We start from the raw sequence: 24,582 nt of genomic DNA, 5'->3' as shown, positions 1-24,582 counted from the left end.
TCTTAATTTTCACCATAAAAATGCCCCTTTTATAATAAAAGCATTACATGCATAATTGCATTTGCTTTCACTTTTGATAATGGTGTTTTCGCGCTAATGAAACATTCGTGCTTATAGCCTACTGCCGTGTGCACATTGCTGCGCTTATAATGTGAAGTAGCCTAATTGTTAATCAACATTGCGTAAAAAAAGTTTTTTGATGCTAGTGGTTGTATTAATTTGGGATCTATCGCATCCCACAACTGTCCCAGACTATTTTTGGAATATGTATTTCTCGCACAGCATAGAATGGGTCGACTTTTGTACTATGGAGCATAGTAGATTGACATAGGCTCGTGCTTTTGCTGTTCGTTAGTTCACTCATCTTGTTGGCTGACGAAAAGTAAATGTGGACAGTTCTTCCAATATCTTCAATATGCACCTCGGAATTGGATAAGGACGCGCGTAGTTGCGTCCCCAATGTGTCGGTCTTCACTTGTAGCCTGTGAGAAAGACCCGATCACCTGATGGAGAGACATGTGAGTGAGAGATGATTCGGAGCGCGCATCACTCAGGGAGAAGGGAATTATAATTATTATATTCAGCCCAAGGGCTCAACGGCCACTAGCCGCAAAAGGCATGGATTTTCTTTAGGGGGCATTAACTGTATTATTGTGATGGTGTATATTAAATAGATTTATTAGACTTGAAAAAAACAAAAAACATTATTTAACCTTTATTTAAATGTAGATGTTCCAAAGGTGCGCATCAGAGGCTTGTATGCATGGAGGCCTGGAGATGCTAAACATGTTTGTTAATTAACGGTAAATTACAGTGAGACCTGTAGTCTTTAGCATGACAATAACCGGCGTACAAAATGTCATGACTTCCACAGCCCTTGTAGCACCCCCTTCTTTTGCCCTCAGAACTGCCTCAATTTGTCGGGGCATGGACTCTACAAGGAGTTGAAAGTGTTCCACAGGGATGTTGGCCCTTGTTGACTCCAATGCTTCCCACAATTGTGTCAAGTTGGCTGGATGTCCTTTGGGTGGTGAACCATTCTTGATAAACACAGGAAACTGTTGAGTGTGAAACCCAGCAGTGTTGCAGTTCTTGATACAAACCAGTGCGCCTGGCAACTGCTACCATACTACGTTCAAAGGCACTTAAATATTTTGTCTTGCCCAGTCACCCTCTGAATTGCAGACATACACAATCCATGTCTCAATTGTCTCAAGGCTTAAAAATCCTTCTTTGACCTGTCTCCTCCCCTTCATCTGCACTGATTGAAGTGGATTTAACAAGTGACATCAATAATGGATCATAGCTTTCACCTTGATTCACCTGGTCAGTCTATGTCATGGAAGGAGCGGGTGTTCCTAATGTTTTTGTATTCACAATGTATCATGTAAAATCTCCTCTCCTTTGTTCAGGTGGTGGCCTGCGGAAGTGTGTCTTCCTAAGAACATCCCAGAGAAGATCCTCCGTATGAAACACGAGGTGGGGGAGTTCCCTGTTCAGTTCTTTGGTTCTAAGGACTACGCCTGGACCTATCAGGCCAGAGTCTTCCCTTACATGGAGGGAGATGCCAACAACAAGGACAAGATGGGGAAGGGTTGTGACGCCATCTACAAGAAAGGTTAGAAAGAAACCTCCTTTACCTGGTTATAATAGAATATATAACAAACAATAGACTTCATTTTAGAAAGAAATGCCAAAGAGCCTTTCCTAAGTCTTAAACAACAGAGATGTTTCCAGGTATCACGTGGCAGGGCTGAAAGATTACCATTTGAGATATATTAGCTAGCTGATAAATCTAACTTCCGTTTCCTTTCAGCTCTGAATGAAACAGCTGAGCGGTTTATAGCGCTTCAGGCTGAGAAGGAGATGAGACAGCTTCAGGAGGACAGGAGGAATGACAAGAAACCTCCTCCCTACAGACACATCAAGGTACTGTCCCTTTAAACCTCCCTACAGACACATCAAGGTACCGCCCCTTTAAACCTCCTCCCTACAGACACATCAAGGTACCGCCCCTTTAAACCTCCTCCCTACAGACACATCAAGGTACTGCCCCTTTAAACCTCCTCCCTACAGACACATCAAGGTACCGCCCCTTTAAACCTTCTCCCTACAGACATATCAAGGTACCGCCCCTTTAAACCTCCTCCCTACAGACACATCAAGGTACCGCCCCTTTAAACCTTCTCCCTACAGACATATCAAGGTACCGCCCCTTTAAACCTTCTCCCTACAGACACATCAAGGTACCGTCCCTTTAAACGTTCTCCCTACAGACACATCAAGGTACCGCCCCTTTAAACCTTCTCCCTACAGACACATCAAGGTACCGCCCCTTTAAACCTTCTCCCTACAGACACATCAAGGTACCGCCCCTTTAAACTTCCTCCCTACAGACACATCAAGGTACCGCCCCTTTAAACCTTCTCCCTACAGACACATCAAGGTACTGCCCCTTTAAACCTCCTCCCTACAGACACATCAAGGTACCGCCCCTTTAAACCTTCTCCCTACAGACACATCAAGGTACCGCCCCTTTAAACCTCCTCCCTACAGACACATCAAGGTACCGCCCCTTTAAACCTTCTCCCTACAGACACATCAAGGTACCGCCCCTTCAAACCTTCACCATGCATAATTCACACACACGTTTGAATTGCATCCGCTTATCTCAAGTGCTTATTCTTCTCAGGTGAACCGACCAATTGGCAAGGTCCAGATCATCACGGCGGACCTATCGGAGGTGCCGCGCTGTAACTGCAAGGCGTCTGATGAGAACCCGTGTGGCATGGACTCAGAGTGTATCAACCGCATGTTGATGTATGAGTGCAACCCTCAGGTGTGTTTGGCAGGGGAGAGGTGTCTGAACCAGAGTTACACCAAGAGACAGTACACCCAGGTGGAGATCTTCAGGACCTTGTCACGAGGCTGGGGGCTACGGGGCGTCTCCGACATCAAGAAGGTACAGACTAGGGCATCAAACTACAACACAAACAGTTCCCCTTGTGTTTGTTTTGTTTAGAGAACCTTGTCCCACTACAGTTGTGCATGGCTGCCTACATAATTACCCCCTTGTGGGATAAATCAAGTATTTTCAATTCAATTCCAAGGCTCTTTTTACCTGCTTATCCTTGAATATCCTGTTTTAAGATGTGGATATACAGTAGTATATTTAGCCTCCATACCGCTGTGTCTGGTGTAAAAGGGGTTGTGTATCAGCTGGATTATAACCTGAGTCTGTGCTCTCCTCCCTCTCTCTCAGGGTGCATTTGTGAATGAGTACGTGGGGGAGGTGATAGACGAGGAGGAGTGCAGAGCCAGGATCAAACATGCTCAGGAGAATGACATTTGTAACTTCTACATGCTCACTCTGGACAAGGACCGGATCATAGACGCTGGACCCAAGGGGAACCAAGCGAGGTTCATGAATCACTGCTGCCAGCCCAACTGTGAGACCCAGAAGTGGACGGTAAACGGAGACACCAGGGTGGGGCTCTTTGCCCTGGAGGACATCCCCGAAGGTCAGAAGAAGTACCAATAAACCTACTGGAGCCCGGTTCCATTTCTATAACTAACTCCTGGAGCCCGGTTCCACTTCTGTAACTAACTCCTGGAGCCCGGTTCCACTTCTGTAAATAACTCCTGGAGCCCGGTTCCACTTCTGTAACTAACTCCTGGAGCCCGGTTCCATTTCTATAACTAACTCCTGGAGCCCGGTTCCACTTCTGTAACTAACTCCTGGAGCCCGGTTCCACTTCTGTAAATAACTCCTGGAGCCCGGTTCCACTTCTGTAACTAACTCCTGGAGCCCGGTTCCTCTTCTGTAACTAACTCCTGGAGCCCGGTTCCACTTCTGTAACTAACTCCTGGAGCCCGGTTCCTCTTCTGTAACTAACTCCTGGAGCCCGGTTCCACTTCTGTAACTAACTCCTGGAGCCCGGTTCCACTTCTGTAACTAACTCCTGGGGCCCGGTTCCATTTCCATTCCTCAGGCACTAGGGCTTGTGACCAAAAGTATCTTTGTAATTTGTAAAGCTACCTGTACAGAACCTGGCAGTGTGTTTTTATTTGTGTGCAGGTGTGGAGCTGACCTTCAACTACAACCTGGAGTGTCTTGGTAACGGGAAGACGGTGTGTAAATGTGGAGCGCCCAACTGCTCCGGGTTCCTGGGGGTCCGACCAAAGGTAAGGCTCTGAGACTGACAAATGTCAACATACAAAAAACATTTGTATTTATCTAAAGAGATCTACAGTAAGTGCTTTTAGTTGTTTACTGTGTGATGATGAGTTATACTATAAAGAGTAAAGGTAGACTGGGGTATATAGCAGCCTAATGGGAGACTGGTGAATATAGCAGCCTAAAGGTAGACTGGTGAATATAGCAGCCTGAAGGTAGACTGGTGAATATAGCAGCCTAAAGGTAGACTGGTGAATATAGCAGCCTAAAGGTAGACTGGTGAATATAGCAGCCTAAAGGTAGACTGGGGTATATAGCAGCCTAAAGGTAGACTGGTGAATATAGCAGCCTAAAGGTAGACTGGTGAATATAGCAGCCTAAAGGTAGACTGGGGTATATAGCAGCCTAAAGGTAGACTGGTGAATATAGCAGCCTAAAGGGAGACTGGTGAATATAGCAGCCTAAAGGTAGACTGGTGAATATAGCAGCCTAAAGGGAGACTGGTGAATATAGCAGCCTAAAGGTAGACTGGTGAATATAGCAGCCTAAAGGTAGACTGGTGAATATAGCAGCCTAAAGGGAGACTGGTGAATATAGCAGCCTAAAGGGAGACTGGTGAATATAGCAGCCTAAAGGTAGACTGGTGAATATAGCAGCCTAAAGGTAGACTGGTGAATATAGCAGCCTAAAGGTAGACTGGTGAATATAGCAGCCTAAAGGTAGACTGGTGAATATAGCAGCCTAAAGGGAGACTGGTGAATATAGCAGCCTAAAGGTAGACTGGTGAATATAGCAGCCTAAAGGGAGACTGGTGAATATAGCAGCCTAAAGGTAGACTGGTGAATATAGCAGCCTAAAGGTAGACTGGTGAATATAGCAGCCTAAAGGGAGACTGGTGAATATAGCAGCCTAAAGGTAGACTGGTGAATATAGCAGCCTAAAGGTAGACTGGTGAATATAGCAGCCTAAAGGGAGACTGGTGAATATAGCAGCCTAAAGGGAGACTGGTGAATATAGCAGCCTAAAGGGAGACTGGTGAATATAGCAGCCTAAAGGTAGACTGGTGAATATAGCAGCCTAAAGGTAGACTGGTGAATATAGCAGCCTAAAGGGAGACTGGTGAATATAGCAGCCTAAAGGTAGACTGGTGAATATAGCAGCATAAAGGTAGACTGAGGTATATAACAGTCTAAAGGTAGACTGGTGAATATAGCAGCCTAAAGGTAGACTGGTGAATATAGCAGCCTAAAGGTAGACTGGTGAATATAGCAGCCTAAAGGTAGACTGGTGAATATAGCAGCCTAAAGGTAGACTGGTGAATATAGCAGCCTAAAGGTAGACTGGTGAATATAGCAGCATAAAGGTAGACTGGTGAATATAGCAGCCTAATGGGAGACTGGTGAATATAGCAGCCTGAAGGTAGACTGGTGAATATAGCAGCCTGAAGGTAGACTGGTGAATATAGCAGTCTAAAGTAATGGCCTGTGTGTACGTGTGTCTGTCTCCCAGAACCAGCTGTCTAAAGCACGGGAAGGAAGGGAACTAAAGGAGGGCAAGAAGAAGGTTCTGGTCAAGAAGAAGCCTCAGCTGGAGGTGACGAAGGAGAGGGAGGACGGGTGTTTCAGCTGTGGGGACGGAGGACAGATCGTGTCCTGTAAGAAGCCAGGTTGTCCCAAGGTCTACCATGCAGACTGTCTCAACCTGGCCAAGAGACCTGCAGGTGAGTGAATGGGCGAGAAACCACCTCCCCCATGGAAACTCTTTGACACAAAATGGCTGTTATATTGTGTGTGATTTTATATGGGACTTGCCTAAGAGGTTGTAGTCTGTAGATTTTTGTGTCATTAGAACTCATCAGCAAGGGATTTGGACATGGGGTGGGGTGTGTAACTTCCCACTGGGCACTCAACCACATTTCAATGTGGATAATTACGTCATATTTGGTTGAGACGTTGATCATTGAGATTAAAACCTATATTCACCCACTCAAAAATACAGCCAAAATGTAGTTGAATTTCCTATGTGTTTATCACTATGCTTTCAGCCATCTCAAAGCACAACCAGCTTTATCTGATTACATAACAATAAATATGTCGTTACAGTATTCTCAAAATGTGGCCATAAATGTTTTACTCATTTTAAGGTCGAATTTTACATTAGTTTGTAAGATAGCCATAAAGATATTCTCTGGTACTTTTGTATACTGTTTAGTCAGTAGTTCTGAAAGTCCAGCATGTCATTGCTCTCTCGCTCTACTGTGTCATTGCTCTCTCGCTCTACTGTGTCATTGCTCTCTCTCTCTACTGTGTCATTGCTCTCTCGCTCTACTGTGTCATTGCTCTCTCGCTCTACTGTGTCATTGCTCTCTCGCTCTACTGTGCCATTGCTCTCTCGCTCTACTGTGCCATTGCTCTCTCGCTCTACTGTGTCATTGCTCTCTCGCTCTACTGTGCCATTGCTCTCTCGCTCTACTGTGTCATTGCTCTCTCGCTCTACTGTGTCATTGCTCTCTCGCTCTACTGTGTCATTGCTCTCTCGCTCTACTGTGTCATTGCTCTCTCGCTCTACTGTGTCATTGCTCTCTCGCTCTACTGTGCCATTGCTCTCTCGCTCTACTGTGCCATTGCTCTCTCGCTCTACTGTGTCATTGCTCTCTCGCTCTACTGTGCCATTGCTCTCTCGCTCTACTGTGTCATTGCTCTACTGTGTCATTGCTCTCTCGCTCTACTGTGTCATTGCTCTACTGTGCCATTGCTCTCTCGCTCTACTGTGTCATTGCTCTCTCGCTCTACTGTGCCATTGCTCTCTCGCTCTACTGTGTCATTGCTCTCTCGCTCTACTGTGCCATTCTCTCTCGCTCTACTGTGCCATTCTCTCTCACTCTACTGTGCCATTGCTCTCTCGCTCTACTGTGTCATTGCTCTACTGTGCCATTGCTCTCTCGCTCTACTGTGTCATTGCTCTCTCGCTCTACTGTGCCATTGCTCTCTCGCTCTACTGTGTCATTGCTCTCTCGCTCTACTGTGCCATTCTCTCTCGCTCTACTGTGCCATTGCTCTCTCGCTCTACTGTGCCATTCTCTCTCACTCTACTGTGCCATTGCTCTCTCGCTCTACTGTGCCATTGCTCTCTCGCTCTACTGTGCCATTGCTCTCTCGCTCTACTGTGTCATTGCTCTCTCGCTCTACTGTGCCATTGCTCTCTCGCTCTACTGTGCCATTGCTCTCTCGCTCTACTGTGCCATTGCTCTCTCGCTCTACTGTGCCATTGCTCTCTCGCTCTACTGTGCCATTGCTCTCTCGCTCTACTGTGCCATTGCTCTCTCGCTCTACTGTGCCATTGCTCTCTCGCTCTACTGTGCCATTGCTCTCTCGCTCTACTGTGCCATTGCTCTCTCGCTCTACTGTGCCATTGCTCTCTCGCTCTACTGTGCCATTGCTCTCTCGCTCTACTGTGTCATTGCTCTCTCGCTCTACTGTGCCATTCTCTCTCGCTCTACTGTGCCATTGCTCTACTGTGTCATTGCTCTACTGTGCCATTGCTCTCTCGCTCTACTGTGCCATTGCTCTCTCGCTCTACTGTGCCATTGCTCTCTCGCTCTACTGTGCCATTGCTCTCTCGCTCTACTGTGCCATTGCTCTCTCGCTCTACTGTGTCATTGCTCTCTCGCTCTACTGTGCCATTCTCTCTCGCTCTACTGTGCCATTGCTCTACTGTGTCATTGCTCTACTGTGCCATTGCTCTCTCGCTCTACTGTGCCATTGCTCTCTCGCTCTACTGTGCCATTGCTCTCTCGCTCTACTGTGCCATTGCTCTCTCGCTCTACTGTGCCATTGCTCTCTCGCTCTACTGTGCCATTGCTCTCTCGCTCTACTGTGTCATTGCTCTCTCGCTCTACTGTGCCATTCTCTCGCTCTACTGTGCCATTGCTCTACTGTGTCATTGCTCTACTGTGCCATTGCTCTCTCGCTCTACTGTGCCATTGCTCTCTCGCTCTACTGTGCCATTGCTCTCTCGCTCTACTGTGTCATTGCTCTCTCGCTCTACTGTGTCATTGCTCTCTCGCTCTACTGTGCCATTGCTCTCTCGCTCTACTGTGCCATTGCTCTCTCGCTCTACTGTGCCATTGCTCTCTCGCTCTACTGTGCCATTGCTCTCTCGCTCTACTGTGCCATTGCTCTCTCGCTCTACTGTGCCATTGCTCTCTCGCTCTACTGTGCCATTGCTCTCTCGCTCTACTGTGCCATTCTCTCTCGCTCTACTGTGCCATTGCTCTACTGTGTCATTGCTCTACTGTGCCATTGCTCTCTCGCTCTACTGTGCCATTGCTCTCTCGCTCTACTGTGCCATTGCTCTCTCGCTCTACTGTGCCATTGCTCTCTCGCTCTACTGTGCCATTGCTCTCTCGCTCTACTGTGTGTGCGTCTTGCTGGCTGTCACTCAAATGGTGAGGGGTTTGAGCTAATTGGCTGAAACTCAAATTGCTAGGGTGCTGGTCCACTTGAGGGTAAATGTAGGGAGAATTTCAGAAAACAGTCGCATTCAAACTAGGGATTTCGTGGCTAATTCAGGTAAGACAGTAATTTTGCTAATAGATTATGCATGTATAAACTACACATTGACACATCCAGCTCAAAGCGTGAGGTTTAAAAAAAAAAAAAAAAAAAAGACTTACTAGTCGCCAAAGTACCGGAGCATGTCTTTAACTAATATTGAATTGTGTTTGGTTGACAATGCAACCAAATATCAACATTTTAAAGGACATATATCTACGTTTTGGAAAGTTTTATCTGAGCCGCTGGCTTAATCCCATTCATGATTGAGTTGGAGACATGAATCCAACATATAATCTGGAAATGTGTTGAGTTGTCAACGCAACCAAATATCAACATTTTGAAGGACATGTCTCTTCTGCTTGGATAGTTCCATCTGTACCACTGATTTTAGTCTGGCCTTTAATTCTTTCAACTTTGATTTTTGGTTGAGATGGAAACGTGAATCCAACATATCATTTATTAATTTGGAGACCAACTGGAATTAAAGCCAGACTGTCAGTGGCACAGATGGAATTATACAAACAGAAGATGCATCTCCTTCAAATGTTCATATTTGGTTGCTTTGACAACCAAACACAATTCAATATCATTAAATCTGAAATCAACCAGAGCTTGAAACCATAGGCCTATTGTATTGTCTATTTGTAGTTGATTTAGTACATCGGAGAAGGAAAGAAGTCATTTTAGTAGTTTTTGCTTTTTGTTCAAGCCTCAAAGCTGGAGTTTCCTGAAGGAGTGTAAGGATCTGTGGTACAGGAATGTGTCTGATGATCTCTGTTGTAACACTGATTCTGTGTCTACTCTAAGGCCGTTGGGAGTGCCCCTGGCACCAGTGTGACATCTGCGGTCATGAGGCGGCCTCCTTCTGTGAGATGTGTCCCAGCTCCTTTTGCACGCAGCACCGTGAGGGCTTGCTCTTCATCTCTAAGATAGATGGGCGGCTCGCCTGCAACGATCACGACCCCTGTGGACCCGAGCCCCTGGAACCAGGGGAGATCAGGGAGTACGTACCTCCTGGGGGCATGCCTCTCCCCCACCCCCTGGGTCTGGTCCCACCCAGGCCTGGTTCCACCACTGCTGGTTCTATCCCCTCCACAGTTGCCCCAGACCTGACCCAGGACTCGCTACTGCCCCCTACAGGGAGCTTGTTCCTCAACACCTCCCAGAACTCCAATACCTCCTCCTACGGACCCCCTAGCAGTCCCTACATGTCTGATAGTCAAATACTGCACTTCTCCCTTCCTTCTCCCCCCTCCTACAAGGACGTGAAAGAGGAGGAGGAGGATGGAGAGCTGGAAGACGGACAGGTGGGTGGATTAGAAGAGGATGCAGAGGAGGATGAAGAAGAGGACGAGGAGGAAGGAGAGGCGATGGAGGTAGTTGAGGAGGAAGATGAGCAGTATGAGGGCAGACTAGGAGAGGAGGAAGGGGGAGATGTGTATGACACCTGGGGGGACTACATGGAGGAGGAGCCAGACGATGAGGGGGAGGTAGAGGAGGAGGAGTGGGGAAGGGTGGAGGATGAAGAGAAATGAACTCTGTTTACATCCCTCCCCCTTGTCTTCCATTCCTTCTTCCATCTCTACGAAAATACTTTTTCTCTAGCTCTCATCTCTCTAGTGACATTCTGATGGACTGACAATGAGAAAGAGATTGTCCTGGTGGTGCCAAGCGAAATACAAAGCTGCCTTTGTGTTTGCACTGCATTGCCTTCCTATGCCCAGCATAGCACAGTGTGGGATATAAACTGGTGCTAAAGGGCTGGGAGGACTGCTCTGGTCAGCCTCTGGTCCATCTGTTGATATGTTATTAATATCTGCTCTGGTCAGCCTCTGGTCCATCTGTTGTATGTTATTAGTATCTGCTCTGGTCAGCCTCTGGTCCATCTGTTGATATGTTATTAGTATCTGCTCTGGTCAGCCTCTGGTCCATCTGTTGATATGTTATTAGTATCTGCTCTGGTCAGCCTCTGGTCCATCTGTTGATATGTTATTAGTATCTGCTCTGGTCAGCCTCTGGTCCATCTGTTGATATGTTATTAGTATCTGCTCTGGTCAGCCTCTGGTCCATCTGTTGATATGTTATTAGTATCTGCTCTGGTCAGCCTCTGGTCCATCTGTCGTATGTTATTAGTATCTGCTCTGGTCAGCCTCTGGTCCATCTGTTGATATGTTATTAGTATCTGCTCTGGTCAGCCTCTGGTCCATCTGTTGTATGTTATTAGTATCTGCTCTTGTCAGCCTCTGGTCCATCTGTTGATATGTTATTAGTATCTGCTCTGGTCAGCCTCTGGTCCATCTGTTGTATGTTATTAGTATCTGCTCTGGTCAGCCTCTGGTCCATCTGTCGTATGTTATTAGTATCTGCTCTGGTCAGCCTCTGGTCCATCTGTCGTATGTTATTAGTATCTGCTCTGGTCAGCCTCTGGTCCATCTGTCGTATGTTATTAGTATCTGCTCTGGTCAGCCTCTGGTCCATCTGTTGATATGTTATTAGTATCTGCTCTGGTCAGCCTCTGGTCCATCTGTTGTATGTTATTAGTATCTGCTCTGGTCAGCCTCTGGTCCATCTGTTGATATGTTATTAGTATCTGCTCTGGTCAGCCTCTGGTCCATCTGTCGTATGTTATTAGTAACTGGTGCTGTTTTTCTTCTCTTAAAAGTTTACATTTTTGTTTTATTTTACAATTGGAAAACAAAAAAGGATCGGCAGCCTCACTCAGCCACACCCTGACTATACCGGACATGTTGCGTGTGTGACCATTGCAAAATAAATGTACAAATTCAATATTTTCATCCACACTGCTTGCGCGCGTCAACTAACGTCTTTGATGCCAAACGCTGAAATAGAACTTGGTTCTATTTGAGACACGCTGTAAATCTCACGTCTCCTGTCTCCTTATTGATTTACATGACGATACAACCCCACATGTTTGCTTGAAAGGAGAAACCTGGAGATATTAATCAAAGATAACTTACGCCGGAATGGAGATACACACAATTGTTGTATGACCTGGGTCAAGGTTCTCCAAAGGACCACCTAAGAATGGGAACACACATGCATGAGAAGGTAAAATAACAACCCACTGTTCATCTTCCAGGACAAACTAGCTAACAACAGCTATCCAACTTATTGTCCATGAACGTTTCATGTGTATTTTGACCTGTCCCAAAATGAATATAGTTGGATCACAGTTGGTTTTGTTATTTTAACCTGCATGTCATGATCGCGTCTATCAAATGAGGAGAGACAAACTTATCACACAAGTCAGAGTTATACTTAAACTACATCTTTAATAATAAGAGCTTTGCAATGACTTTCAACAATTCACCATTTCTAAAGATCCATTGAGAGTGATAAAACAAAAGTGCAAAGATTTTTTATTGCCAAGATACACCCCTTTCAACCTATATGACGAACAACAGATACATAGAATGGTCACAAGGTTAAGATTTGTATGAAAGATATCTATAATACATAGCAGACAGCATCTGCTGTGTCAACAGTTTTCATTGTATAGACCAGTGTCTGGCCCTCCTACTCCAAACTGGAACCATCTCTTCCTGATACGGTATAGAGCACAAACATTAACTCATGTTATCTGGAATGCTGTTTAGGTTTTATCACCCAAAGACATCGTAAATCTCCTCCGTCAGTGTTATCTCATAGAGGCCCTCAGTAGAACACACACACAATAGTTCACAGAACACTCTATTCTGTCGAATTAAACAACCATTATAATGGAATACAAGCATTATAACATAATCTTGCAATTTCCCTGACACCAGTTATCAAGAATAATGAACGATATGCTCTCAATGATCACTGATTATAAAACGGCATAACCAACTTCTGGTTTGGATATATAACTGTGTTACAAATCAACCCAATCTTGAAATCTAAAGTGCATCTCTTGTAAACGGTAAAGAAAACACTTTTTGTCTACAGCGAAAGATTATGATGATAAAACTCTCAATCCATAATTAAGATCCCAGATTGTTCATTATGTTAAGATGGTTATGGCTGGACAAACAGAAACATTCCAAGAATTCAGAACATCACTCCTGTTAGTTGTGTGTACATCAATGTTTTGACCTTACTTTATGGCTTTAGGTTACCGTTCCATCCACAGAATTAGAACAAATTCTAGTTCTTTGATTCCATCACCATGCTCCATCATCATAGGTCATTCAATGATCACATCTGGCAGAAAAATGTGTTGTCTGTTTGGGAGATGATGCGAAAGTTTATATCGTGAGTCAACGTGGTGTATGTTTGAGTGCACGCACTTGTCTGCTGTTGTAGAATCAAGCGATACTTGTCATGTATTGTCTCATGGCCTAAAGAACAGTGTTTTTGAGTTTTAAAAAGTAGAATTTTATACTTCTGAATTGACTGTTGTGGTGCTGTAAACATTTTAACACAAACCCCTTAGTATATAGACTGCATCGTCTCACTGGAAGGCTGGTTGTCTGCATCACTAAAATACATGGTTTATCATCTCTGTTGGTTAACTGAAGAGCCAAGCAGAATGTCTCATGTTTTCTGTCATAACTAATGTTGATTCATCGGGCAGCTTTTCCAACAAGATGGTTTATCATCACAATGAAGCTGTGAAGCATTCTGAAACTTCTCCACATTCTAGAAAGGTTGTTCCGAGACCTTCAGTTCATACATTTTGTGTAATGTTCTGCTGTATATGTTCTGCATTCAAACATGTAGCAGCACACTTCCAACGCACAAAACACACGGGTCCATTCTGTTTGGTTGCTGGTTATGGTTAAATTCCATGAAATAACAAACCTTCCCATGAGTCTCATCTAATGCTTTTTAAATGAAATTAGAACATTTTCATGAATTTTACAATTTGGTTAAATTGATGTTTAGAATTTAGAATGTCAACATGAGAATCACTGGACAATTGGCCTTAAAATCCTGAATATTCAGCCTTTTAAAACAATCAATTGGGTCCAACACCAACTAAATGACAAAATGATGTACTGAATTCCCTAACAGAAGCACTACCATTTTTACATGGCTTGCCTAATAATGTGTCAACAAATATTTCTGCCTCACTCTTGACTTGACATCCAGGCAGAGAAATATATATATATATGTTTTGGTTGGCTAGTTTTTTGTATGTATCAAACCTATATAATTTTTTTTGCCTTTTTTTTTTTCTTTCCGTTTTGTGATGATGATGTTTGCCAACGGGTCTACTTCGAAGAGTTCTCTGGCCCCTCCTGTTTTTTTTTTTTTTTTAGAGAGATGAAACACAGAAATTGATTTTCTGAAGAAACAGGGGATATGTTTATTGCTGCCATGTTGAGAAGACTCATGAACTGAACTGTACTCCGTTGTGTATAAAAAATATTGTAAGTAAAGTTTCACAATAGAACATTTTGTTTTTGTAATTTTTTTAAGGCTCACTTTTTCTTCCCTTTTGAAAAATGAAAAGCAGATAAGCTGAAAATATTTGCTGATTTACTTATTTTTAAAATATTAAATTAATTATTATTAAAAGGACAAATGTGTCATTATAAACTTTCGACTCCGTGGCGAACACTTCATACAACTATCTGGCTCAGCGCAACCGCAACGGTTTGGTGAAGTCATATGCAAAGAGTATGGATATACTGACAAGATACATGTCTCTCCGCCCTAACAATGGGAGTTGTTGTCCACAAAGCGCTGTCTCCTTTTTTTAATGAATATTTGATGAGGGTTGTTGACGTCAACTGCCTGTATTCAATGGCGACATACGCTATCCCACGAGCCTAATGACATGAATATGCATAGCCATCCAGACAACGCCGATATAAAGTGTTTTTTATCAAAGTTGCCGGGATGTCACGTGTCCTACTTATATCAATACACTCGTAAGAACTTAAGCCTTACGAAACTTCTATTCGATCAAATAAACCTTACGTAGCAAATAATCCAGATTTTTTTTGTTGTTGACCTAATTCTACCTCCGTACAAAAACCCTTGCATGGTGGGCGAAACAACGAAAAAACGCCAACTGATGGAGGGAGACCGATTTTGCGCCGAGTTGGGACTCTCTTCCGCTTTCTGTCTGCCTGAAGTTGAAATTAATATGACGTCACTTCCTGGTTTGTGAAATAGGGACGTTCATGTTGGAAACACAAGTCGATAGCCAGGAAATCTAGTCTAGGTCTCTAAAGTTCTCTAATTTTGGTGATCCTGTCAAGGTAAGCAAAACATGCATTTTATCTAGAGTGAGTTGTACGGTCTAGTTTTGTCGTCATACCTTCGTCGCCAAAGTTAGCTAACCAGCCTGCCAATAACCTTTTAGTTTTTGTCAATAACTTCAAGCCAGCTAGTTCCACCATCAACCACATATCCCTACAAGGATATGTAGCACTTAATGAAATCCACGTATTCGTTTAATGGTAGCTAGGTGACTCATCCAGCTATGTGGGTTTAGAGCTTGAGGTAGTCACATCATACACGTACTTGGGAGTATGGCAAGACGGTGCACTGTCCTTATCTCAGCACATATCAAAGCTGCAGGCTTAAGTTAAATCTAGACTTGGTTTCCTCTTTTTATTGACTTGGCCGAAGCTTTTAATACAGTAGACCATTCCATTCTTGTGGGCCGGCTAAGGAGTAATGGTGTCTCTGAGGGGTCTTTGGCCTGGTTTGCTAACTACCTCTCCCAAACAGTGCAGTGTATAAAGTCAGAAAATCTGCTGTCTCAGCCACTGCCTGTCACCAAGGGAGTACCCCAAGGCTCAATCCTAGGCCCCACACTCTTCTCAATTTACATCAACAATATAGCTCAAGCAGTAGGAAGCTCTCTCTCATCCATTTATATGCAGATGATACAGTCTTATACTCAGCTGCCCCCTCTGCTAATTCTGTGTTAAATGCTCTACAACAAAGCTTTCTTAGTGTCCAACAAGCTTTCTCTACCCTTAACCTTGTTCTGAACACCTCCTGCATATCAGAGAAGACATCGCTAAGCTGAGTCCAGTCATACATGTTACAGTTGAAGTTGGACGTTTACATACACCTTAGCCAAATACATTTAAACTCAGTTTTTCACAATTCCTGACAATTAATCCTAGTAAAAATTCCCTGTGTTAGGTCAGTTAGGATCACCACTTTATTTTAAGAATGTGAAACGTCAGAATAATAGTAATAGATTTATTTCAGCTTTTATTTCTTTCATCACATTCCCAGTGGGTCAGAAGTTTACATACACTCAATTAGTATTTGGTAGCATTGCCTTTTAAATTGTTTAGCTTGGGTCAAATGTTTTGGGTAGCCTTCCACAAGCTTCCCACAATAAGTTGGGTGAATTTTGGCCCATTCCTCCTGACAGAGCTGGTGTAACTGAGTCAGGTTTGTAGGCCTCGTTGCTCGCACACGCTTTTTCAGTTCTGCCCACAAATGTTCTATAGGATCAATACCTTGACTTTGTTGTCTTTAAGCCATTGTTCCACAACTTTGGAAGTATGCTTGGGGTCATTGTCCATTTGGAAGACCCATTTGCGACCAAGCTTTACCTTCCTGACTGATGTCTTGAGATGTTGCTTCAAAATATCCACATCATTTTCCTTCCTCATGATGCCATCTATTTTGTGAAGTGCACCAGTCCCTCCTGCAGCAAAGCACCCCCACAACATGATGCTGCCACCCCTGTGCTTCACGGTTGGGATGGTGTTCTTCGGCTTGCAAGCCTCCCTCTTTTTCCTCCAAACATAACGATGTTCATTATGGCCAAACAGTTATATTTTTGTTTCATCAGACCAGAGGACATTTCTCCAAAAAGTACGATCTTTGTCCCCATGTGCTGTTGCAAACCGTAGTCTGGCTTTTTTATGGCGGTTTTGGAGCAGTGGCTGCTTCCTGGCTGAGCGGCCTTTCAGGTTATGTCGATATAGGACTCGTTTTACTGTTTCCTCCAGCATCTTTACAAGGTCCTTTGCTGTTGTTCTGGGATTGATTTGCACTTTTCGTAGCAAAGTATGTTCATCTCTAGGAGACAGAACGCGTCTCCTTCCTGAGGGGTATGACGGCTGCGTGGTCCCATGGTGTTTATACTTGCGTACTATTGTTTGTACAGATGAACGTGGTACCTTCAGGCGTTTGGAAACTGCTCCCAAGGATGAACCAGACTTGTGGAGTTCTACAATTTTATTTTCTGAGGTCTTGGCTGATTTATTTTGGTTTTCCCATGATGTCAGGCAAAGAGGCACTGAGTTTGAAGGTAGGCCTTGAAATACATCCACAGGTACACCTCCAATTGACTCAAATGATGTTAGGCTAATTATCAGAAGCTTCTAAAGCCATGACATCATTTTCTGGAATTTCCCAAGCTGTTTAAAGGCACAGTCAACTTAATGTATGTAAACTTCTGACCCACTGGATTTGTGATACAGTGAATTATAAGTGAAATAATCTGTCTGTAAACAATTGTTGGAAAAATGACTTGTGTCATGCACAAAGTAGATGTCCTAACCGACTTGCCAAAACTATTGTTTGTTAAGAAATTTGTGGAGTGGTTGAAAAATGAGTTTTAAATACTCCAACCTAAGTGTATGTAAACTTCCGACTTCAACTGTACCTGCGTATCAGAGAAGACATCGCTAAAGTGAGTCCAGTCATACACATTGAAGGTGTTTTGTGAGCCATGCTACATTAGGCATCTCAATCTGTTCTCCCGCTCATCACCCATAGAAGCTACACATTTGTAATGATGACAAGTTTTGATGAAGAAGTATTTAACTTATGCATTTGTGTACTTTTGTGACCCGTAGTACTTGAGAAATCTATATCCCAGACTCGGTCTACTACAAGACACGAGCCATGAGAGAGAACCCCTACCAGAACACTGAAGAGTAGGTTACGGTTCCTTTAACTATAGTGTTGAGCGACTAACCAACACAGGTTATTTTTCGTTAAAAACATTTTTTTTAAAGGATTTAACCAAAATTGGTTTAGCTATTTGAATTCCATTTCGGGTTTTTTTGTGATCTCAATGCTACGAGGAAGTAAATAATAAAGTCATCAAATAAAACCAATGTAATTAAATATTTTATTAATGTGAGTAAATTATGGTTAATAACTGATAAGTAGTAATGGGCAGTCACTACCATCATGGGACTTGTATTAATAGTTTTATTCTGTGTTAGAGCATTCAACCCACAATGCATAGTGCATTTAATGTGAGAAATCGAAGGGGAAAAAACGTGATTATTAAAACCGACCTCAACAAGTACTAATCGCTCAGCACTATTTAACTAATGGTCTGTAAACTACATTAGAAAACACCTATCGGAACACTGACATAGTGTCTGAAGAGCAGGTTACTGTTCCTTAACAGTCTGTAACGTCATGAATCTCTAATTACATATCATGAGTCTTAAACCACATGTTATGATTTTGTAATTTACATGTTCCAAATCACTAAATACATGAATGCTGACGTGACAGTGCTTATCTTTTCTTTCACTGTGTCTTTGTGACGTGTGTGTGTGTGTGTGTGTGTGTGTGTGTGTGAGAGAATGCTTTGCCGTCACTGAGATCGCCTGTGTTCCTAAATGTGTCTCCTTCTCCATCGTGTTTATTTGGCAGTGAGGGGTTCGCAGGAGACAACTTTGCACGTTGCCCTGGAGACACCGTGACCATGGCCCAGACACAGCGTGAGTCAGTTTCTCTTTCCTGCCCACAACCCAACTGGGTTTTCTTTCTGATTCATATCACAGACTTTCTAAACACAGAGACTCAACATCGCAAGACTTCCGGGAACGCTTGGGAAGCATACTCAGCAGACCAGACCAGGGTTTGAGAAGTGTAAGATTCTTCCTTAATTGTTAATTTTCTCGATTTTTATAGGCACAACCTTGACAATGTCTTAAAGTGATACTTCAGGATTTTGGCAATGAAGCCTTCCCAAGAGTCAGATGAACACGTGGATACCATTTTTATGTCTCTGTGTCCACTATGAAGGAAGTCTAGAGTTAGTTTAGAGAACCAATGCTAACTAGCGTCATGCTAGCTGTTCCCATAGATTTCCAGTCAACGCCTCTTGAAGCTAGGGGGCAGAATTTTTATGTTTGGAAACATAACGTTCCCATTGTAAGCTGCCTATTTCTCAGGTCCAGATGCTAGAATATGCATATAATTGACAGAGTAGGATAGAAAACACTCTAAAGTTTCCAAAACTGTCAAAATATTGTCTGTGAGTATAACAGAACTGATTTTGCAGGCGAAAACCTGAGGAAATCCAACCCGGAAGTGACTTCTATTTTGAAAAATCAATGTTCCATTGCCTGCCTTTCGTCCATTTAAAGGGATATCAACCAGATTCCTTTTCCTGTGGCTTCCTCTGGGTGTGAACAGTCTTTAGACATAGTTTCAAGCTTTTTGGGGGGAAAATAAGCGAGATTTATCAAAACGCGTCAGTGGATAGACGGATGTACCTCCATTAGTTCTTGTGCGCGACACTGGTTGCTCGACATTTTCTTTCTCTCCAGGATTGAATAGTTTACAGTCCGGTTGAAATATTATCGATTTATTGATGTTAAAAACAACCTGAGGATTGATTAAAAACGTTTGACATGTTTCTACGACCTTTACGGATACTATATGGAATTTTCGTCAAGCCTTGATGACTTGCCTAAGGCTGTGGAATACTGAACATAACGCTCCAAACAAATGGATTTTTTTTTATATAAAAAAAATCTTTATGAACAAAAGGAACATTTATTGTGTAACTGGGAGTCTCGTGAGTGCAAACATCCGAAGATCATCAAAGGTAAGCAATTAATTGTATTGCTTTTCTGGCTTTCGTGACCAATCTACATGGCTGCTAGGTGTTCTTAATGTTTTGTCTAGTGATCGATAAACTCGGATTGCTTTCCCTGTTAAGCATTTTTTTCAAAATCTGACACGATAGGTGGATTAACAACAAGCTAAGCTGTGTTTTGCTATATTGCACTTGTGATTTCATGAATATAAATATTCTTAGCAATTTTTTTTAAATTTGGCGCTCTGCAATTAAGCGGTTGTTGTTGAAATTCCTCATACAGCAGGGTTTGGATTAATTCCACCAATTCAGTTCCCTCGCCCTGTAAAATTATATTTAATTCCACCAATTCAGTTCCCTCGCCCTGTAAAATGTATATTTAATTCCACCAATTCAGTTCCCTCGCCCTGTAAAATTTATATTTAATTCCACCAATTCAGTTCCCTCGCCCTGTAAAATGTATATTTAATTCCACCAATTCAGTTCCCTCGCCCTGTAAAATGTATATTTAATTCCACCAATTCAGTTCCCTCGCCCTGTAAAATGTATATTTAATTCCACCAATTCAGTTCCCTCGCCCTGTAAAATTTACATTTAATTCCACCAATTCAGTTCCCTCGCCCTGTAAAATTATATTTAATTCCATTCTAATTCAGTTCCCTCTCCCTGTAAAATTATATTTAATTCCATTCTAATTCCAGGTCAGTCTATGAATTCAATCTCTCAATTACAATGTTAGGTAAAATTCCAAGAATTCAGTTCCCAATTCAATATTATCCCAAACGATTCCAGAAATTCAATTCCCTCACGGTTCAGTCACTGTTTAGACAGCCTAGCCATAGTAGAAAAATAGAAATACAAGTTGAAATATTTTTTTTTAAAATCCTGCCGTCCATTTCATTCATTCCTTTTAACTGGGAAATGTACAAATATTGCATTTCAATTCCAAAGATGAAATGTTTTTAATATTCAAACTCAAACAAGTCTAATTTATATTCCAAATCCATAACTTAAAGATTGAATTCAATTTGAATTTCAACAATGTAAATTATTCACTTTGAATTGACCCCCCCAACCCTGTCATACATTAGTTAATGGTATAACTGAATAACTGTTTCATTCTTGTTGGTTGAGTGTCCTACTGAATAGCTGTTATTCCTGTGTGTGCTGTGTCTCAGTACGGGGGTGAGGAGCACCTGGACGCCCCCCCCAGAGAGCTGCTGCTGGCCAAGACTGAGAACTACGTGGAGTACAGTCGTCACGGTGCCGTGCTGAAGGGACCGGAGAAGGCTGTGGCACGCTCCAAATACGAAGAGGACGTACTCCTCCAGAACCACGCGGTGAGGCGTCCAGAACCGACTAACCCCGTAGAGATGAGCACAGTCAGAACGGTCTGCAGTTAGACAGGAACCTTTGGAGTGCAGCCCCCTCGTGGAGGAGCACAGTCAGAACGGTCTCCGGTTAGACAGGAACCTTTTGGAGTGTTCTTGAACAGCCCCCTTGTGGAGGAGCAGAGTCAGAACGGTCTCCGGTTAGACAGGAACCTTTTGGAGTGTTCTTGAACAGCCCCCTCGTGGAGGAGCACAGTCAGAACGGTCTCCGGTTAGACAGGAACCTTTTGGAGTGTTCTTGAACAGCCCCCTCGTGGAGGAGCATAGTGCTGGTGTTTTAGAATAACAATTTCAGTCTGCAAGAACTTTTCCAAGTCTAAAAATAAAAATAGTAAAGGACAGTATTAATACTGTACAGTAGCATCTATTCAGATAAGCATACTTAAAGTGGTTTCTGTTTTTTTTTTTTTTTGCCTTGCAGTGTATCTGGGGGTCATAATGGAGAGAGAACTGCTGGGGCTTCAAGTGCTGCCACTCCATGGTCAAACAGAGCTACTGCACCGGAGAGGCTGGCATCAAAACTACGCTCCGTATTCTACTATTCATCAGTCATGTTTGAGCCGATTATCAACACTGTTTTTTGTGGGGGATGAGATGATTGACAGGTGTCTCCCCGTATAGAGCTCCTCAGCCTGTGTTCCATTTGAGGAGGAGGAGCCGAAGACTCTACTGGAAGACGTTAAAAGAAAAGAAGAAGCAGAAGAAGAAGCAGGGCTCAGCCAGCAGCGACTCGGATGAGGTGGAGAAGAAGAAACAGAAACTGAACTAGGTGAACTTTGATTTGCGTGCATGCCTATGTGTTCATGTACATGATATTAGGTAGTCAGACCCCTTGACCTGCGTGTATTCCTACCTGACTATATCTCACCCCAAAACCTCCCTCTCTCTCTCTTGCTCTCTCTCTCCCCGGCTCTCTCTCTCTCCCCGGCTCGCTCGCTCTCTCTCTCTCTCCCCGGCTCGCTCGCTCTCTCTCTCTCTCCCCGGCTCGCTCGCTCGCTCTCTCTCTCTCTCCCCGGCTCGCTCGCTCGCTCTCTCTCTCTCTCCCCGGCTCGCTCGCTCTCTCTCTCTCTCCCCGGCTCGCTCGCTCGCTCTCTCTCTCTCTCCCCGGCTCGCTCGCTCGCTCTCTCTCTCTCTCCCCGGCTCGCTCGCTCGCTCTCTCTCTCTCTCCCCGGCTCGCTCGCTCGCTCTCTCTCTCTCTCCCCGGCTCGCTCGCTCTCTCTCTCTCTCTCTCCCCGGCTCGCTCGCTCTCTCTCTCTCTCCCCGGCTCGCTCGCTCTCTCTCTCTCTCCCCGGCTCGCTCGCTCTCTCTCTCTCTCCCCGGCTCGCTCGCTCTCTCTCTCTCTCTCCCCGGCTCGCTCTCTCTCTCTCTCTCTCCCCGGCTCGCTCTCTCTCTCTCTCTCTCCCCGGCTCGCTCTCTCTCTCTCTCTCTCCCCGGCTCGCTCGCTCTCTCTCTCTCTCCCCGGCTCGCTCGCTCGCTCTCTCTCTCTCTCCCCGGCTCGCTCGCTCTCTCTCTCTCTCCCCGGCTCGCTCGCTCTCTCTCTCTTTCCCCGGCTCGCTCGCTCGCTCTCTCTCTCTCTCCCCGGCTCGCTCGCTCGCTCTCTCTCTCTCTCCCCGGCTCGCTCGCTCTCTCTCTCTCTCCCCGGCTCGCTCGCTCTCTCTCTCTCTCCCCGGCTCGCTCGCTCTCTCTCTCTCTCCCCGGCTCGCTCGCTCTCTCTCTCTCTCCCCGGCTCGCTCGCTCTCTCTCTCTCCCCGGCTCGCTCACTCTCTCTCTCTCACCCTCTCTCTCTCTCTCTCGCTCACCCTCTCTCTCTCTCTCTCGCTCACCCTCTCTCTCTCTCTCGCTCACCCTCTCTCTCTCTCTCGCTCGCCCTCTCTCTCTCTCTCTCGCTCGCCCTCTCTCTCTCTCTCGCTCGCCCTCTCTCTCTCTCTCTCGCCCTCTCTCTCTCTCTCTCGCTCGCCCTCTCTCTCGCTCGCTCGCCCTCTCTCTCTCTCTCTCGCTCGCCCTCTCTCTCTCTCTCTCGCTCGCCCTCTCTCTCTCTCTCGCTCGGCCTCTTGAAGCCCCACCTCTCTCTCTCTCTCGCGCTCTCTCTCTCTCGCTCTCTCTCTCTCTCGCTCTCTCTCTCTCTCGCTCTCTCTCGCTCGCCCTCTCTCTCGCTCGCCCTCTCTCTCGCTCGCCCTCTCTCTCGCTCGCCCTCTCTCTCGCTCGCCCTCTCTCTCGCTCGCCCTCTCTCTCGCTCGCCCTCTCTCTCTCGCCCTCCCTCTCTCTCTCGCCCTCCCTCTCTCTCTCGCCCTCCCGCTCTCGCTCACCCTCTCGCTCTCGCTCACCCTCTCTCTCGCTTTCTCTCACTCACCCTCTCTCTCGCTCGCCCTCTCTCTCGCTCGCCCTCTCTCTCGCTCGCCCTCTCTCTCGCTCGCCCTCTCTCTCGCTCGCCCTCTCTCTCGCTCGCTCTCGCCCTCCCTCTCGCTCGCTCTCGCCCTCCCTCTCGCTCGCTCTCGCCCTCCCTCTCGCTCGCTCTCGCCCTCCCTCTCGCTCGCTCTCGCCCTCCCTCCCTGTCGCTCGCTCTCGCCCTCCCTCGCTCTCGCTCTACCTCGCTCTACCTCTCGCTCGCCCTCCCTCTCTCTTCTCGCTCCCTCTCTCTCTTCTCGCTCCCTCTCTCTTCTCGCTCCCTCTCTCTCTCTCGCTCACCCTCCCTCTCTCGCTCGCTCGCCCTCCCGTTCGCCCTCCCTCTCTCGCTCGCCCTCCCGCTCACCCTCCCTCTCGCTCGCCCTCCCTGCCTCTCTTTCGCTCACCCTCCCTCACTCACCCACCCTCCCTCTCTCTCGTTCACCCACCCTCCCTCTCACTCTCCCTCCCTCTCTCTCTCACCCTCCCTCTCTCTGTCTCACCCTCCCTCTCTCGCTCTCTCTCGCCCGCCCTCCCTCTCTCTCGCCCGCCCTCCCTCTCTCTCTCTCGCCCTCCCTCTCTCTCTCTCGCTCGCCCTCCCACTCGCTCTCCCTCCCTCTCGCTCACCCTCCCTCTCGCTTTCACTCTCTCCCTCTCTCGCCCGCCCCCTTCCTCTCTCGCCCTCTCTCGCTCACCCTCCCTTTCTCCCTCTCTCGCCCTCCCCCTTCCTCCCTCTCTCGCCCTCCCCCTTCCTCTCTCTCGCTTTCACTCTCTCCCTCTCTCGCATTCTCTCCTGCTCTCGCTCCCCCCTCGCTCGCTCGCTCCCCTCTCTCTCTCTCTCTCCGCAGGTTCTGCCTGCAGAGGACGTGCGTCTGAAGCAGGTAGAGGAGATGAAGGTGGATGAGAGGAAGAGGAAGTACAACAGCCTGCAGGAGATCAAGGAGCCCATGGAGGAGGAGATGGAGGCCTTCAGGATGAAACGCTCCAGGGAAGACGACCCCATGGCCAACTTTCTGGAGCTGGAACAGTGATGGAGACGACCCCATGGCCAACTTCCTGGAGCTGGGATAGTGATGGAGACGACCCCATGGCCAACTTCCTGGAGCTGGGATAGTGATGGAGACGACCCCATGGCCAACTTCCTGGAGCTGGGACAGTGATAGGGACAACCCCATACTCTATGCTCGCCCCGACCTACAGTATACCCTCCACTCTCTCATCCCACCCCTATACCCTCTCCTCTCACCCTCTACCCTACCCTCTCCTCCCAGCCCTGTACCCCCTACCCTCTCCTCTCCT

At 45.7% G+C, this 24,582-nt stretch overlaps 1 protein-coding gene and 1 pseudogene across 1 annotated transcript in view; both read left to right on the top strand.

The window, feature by feature from the left end:
- Positions 1 to 14,188, top strand: part of LOC120062181 (histone-lysine N-methyltransferase, H3 lysine-36 specific-like) — a 19,617-nt gene extending 5,429 nt beyond the window's left edge. The window contains exons 7-13 of the mRNA XM_039011986.1: positions 1,413 to 1,618; positions 1,817 to 1,929; positions 2,693 to 2,962; positions 3,263 to 3,521; positions 4,079 to 4,185; positions 5,687 to 5,897; positions 9,541 to 14,188. Of these exons, the coding sequence (XP_038867914.1) occupies positions 1,413 to 1,618; positions 1,817 to 1,929; positions 2,693 to 2,962; positions 3,263 to 3,521; positions 4,079 to 4,185; positions 5,687 to 5,897; positions 9,541 to 10,268 (1,894 nt within the window). The 3' untranslated portion in view covers positions 10,269 to 14,188. The remainder of the gene's footprint in view (positions 1 to 1,412; positions 1,619 to 1,816; positions 1,930 to 2,692; positions 2,963 to 3,262; positions 3,522 to 4,078; positions 4,186 to 5,686; positions 5,898 to 9,540) is intronic.
- Positions 11,779 to 24,582, top strand: LOC120062180 (annotated as a pseudogene).

The sequence above is a fragment of the Salvelinus namaycush genome, chromosome 17 (assembly GCF_016432855.1).
Source record: "Salvelinus namaycush isolate Seneca chromosome 17, SaNama_1.0, whole genome shotgun sequence".
Taxonomy (NCBI): Eukaryota; Metazoa; Chordata; class Actinopteri; order Salmoniformes; family Salmonidae; genus Salvelinus; species Salvelinus namaycush.
This window is presented reverse-complemented; position numbering and strand designations above follow the sequence as displayed.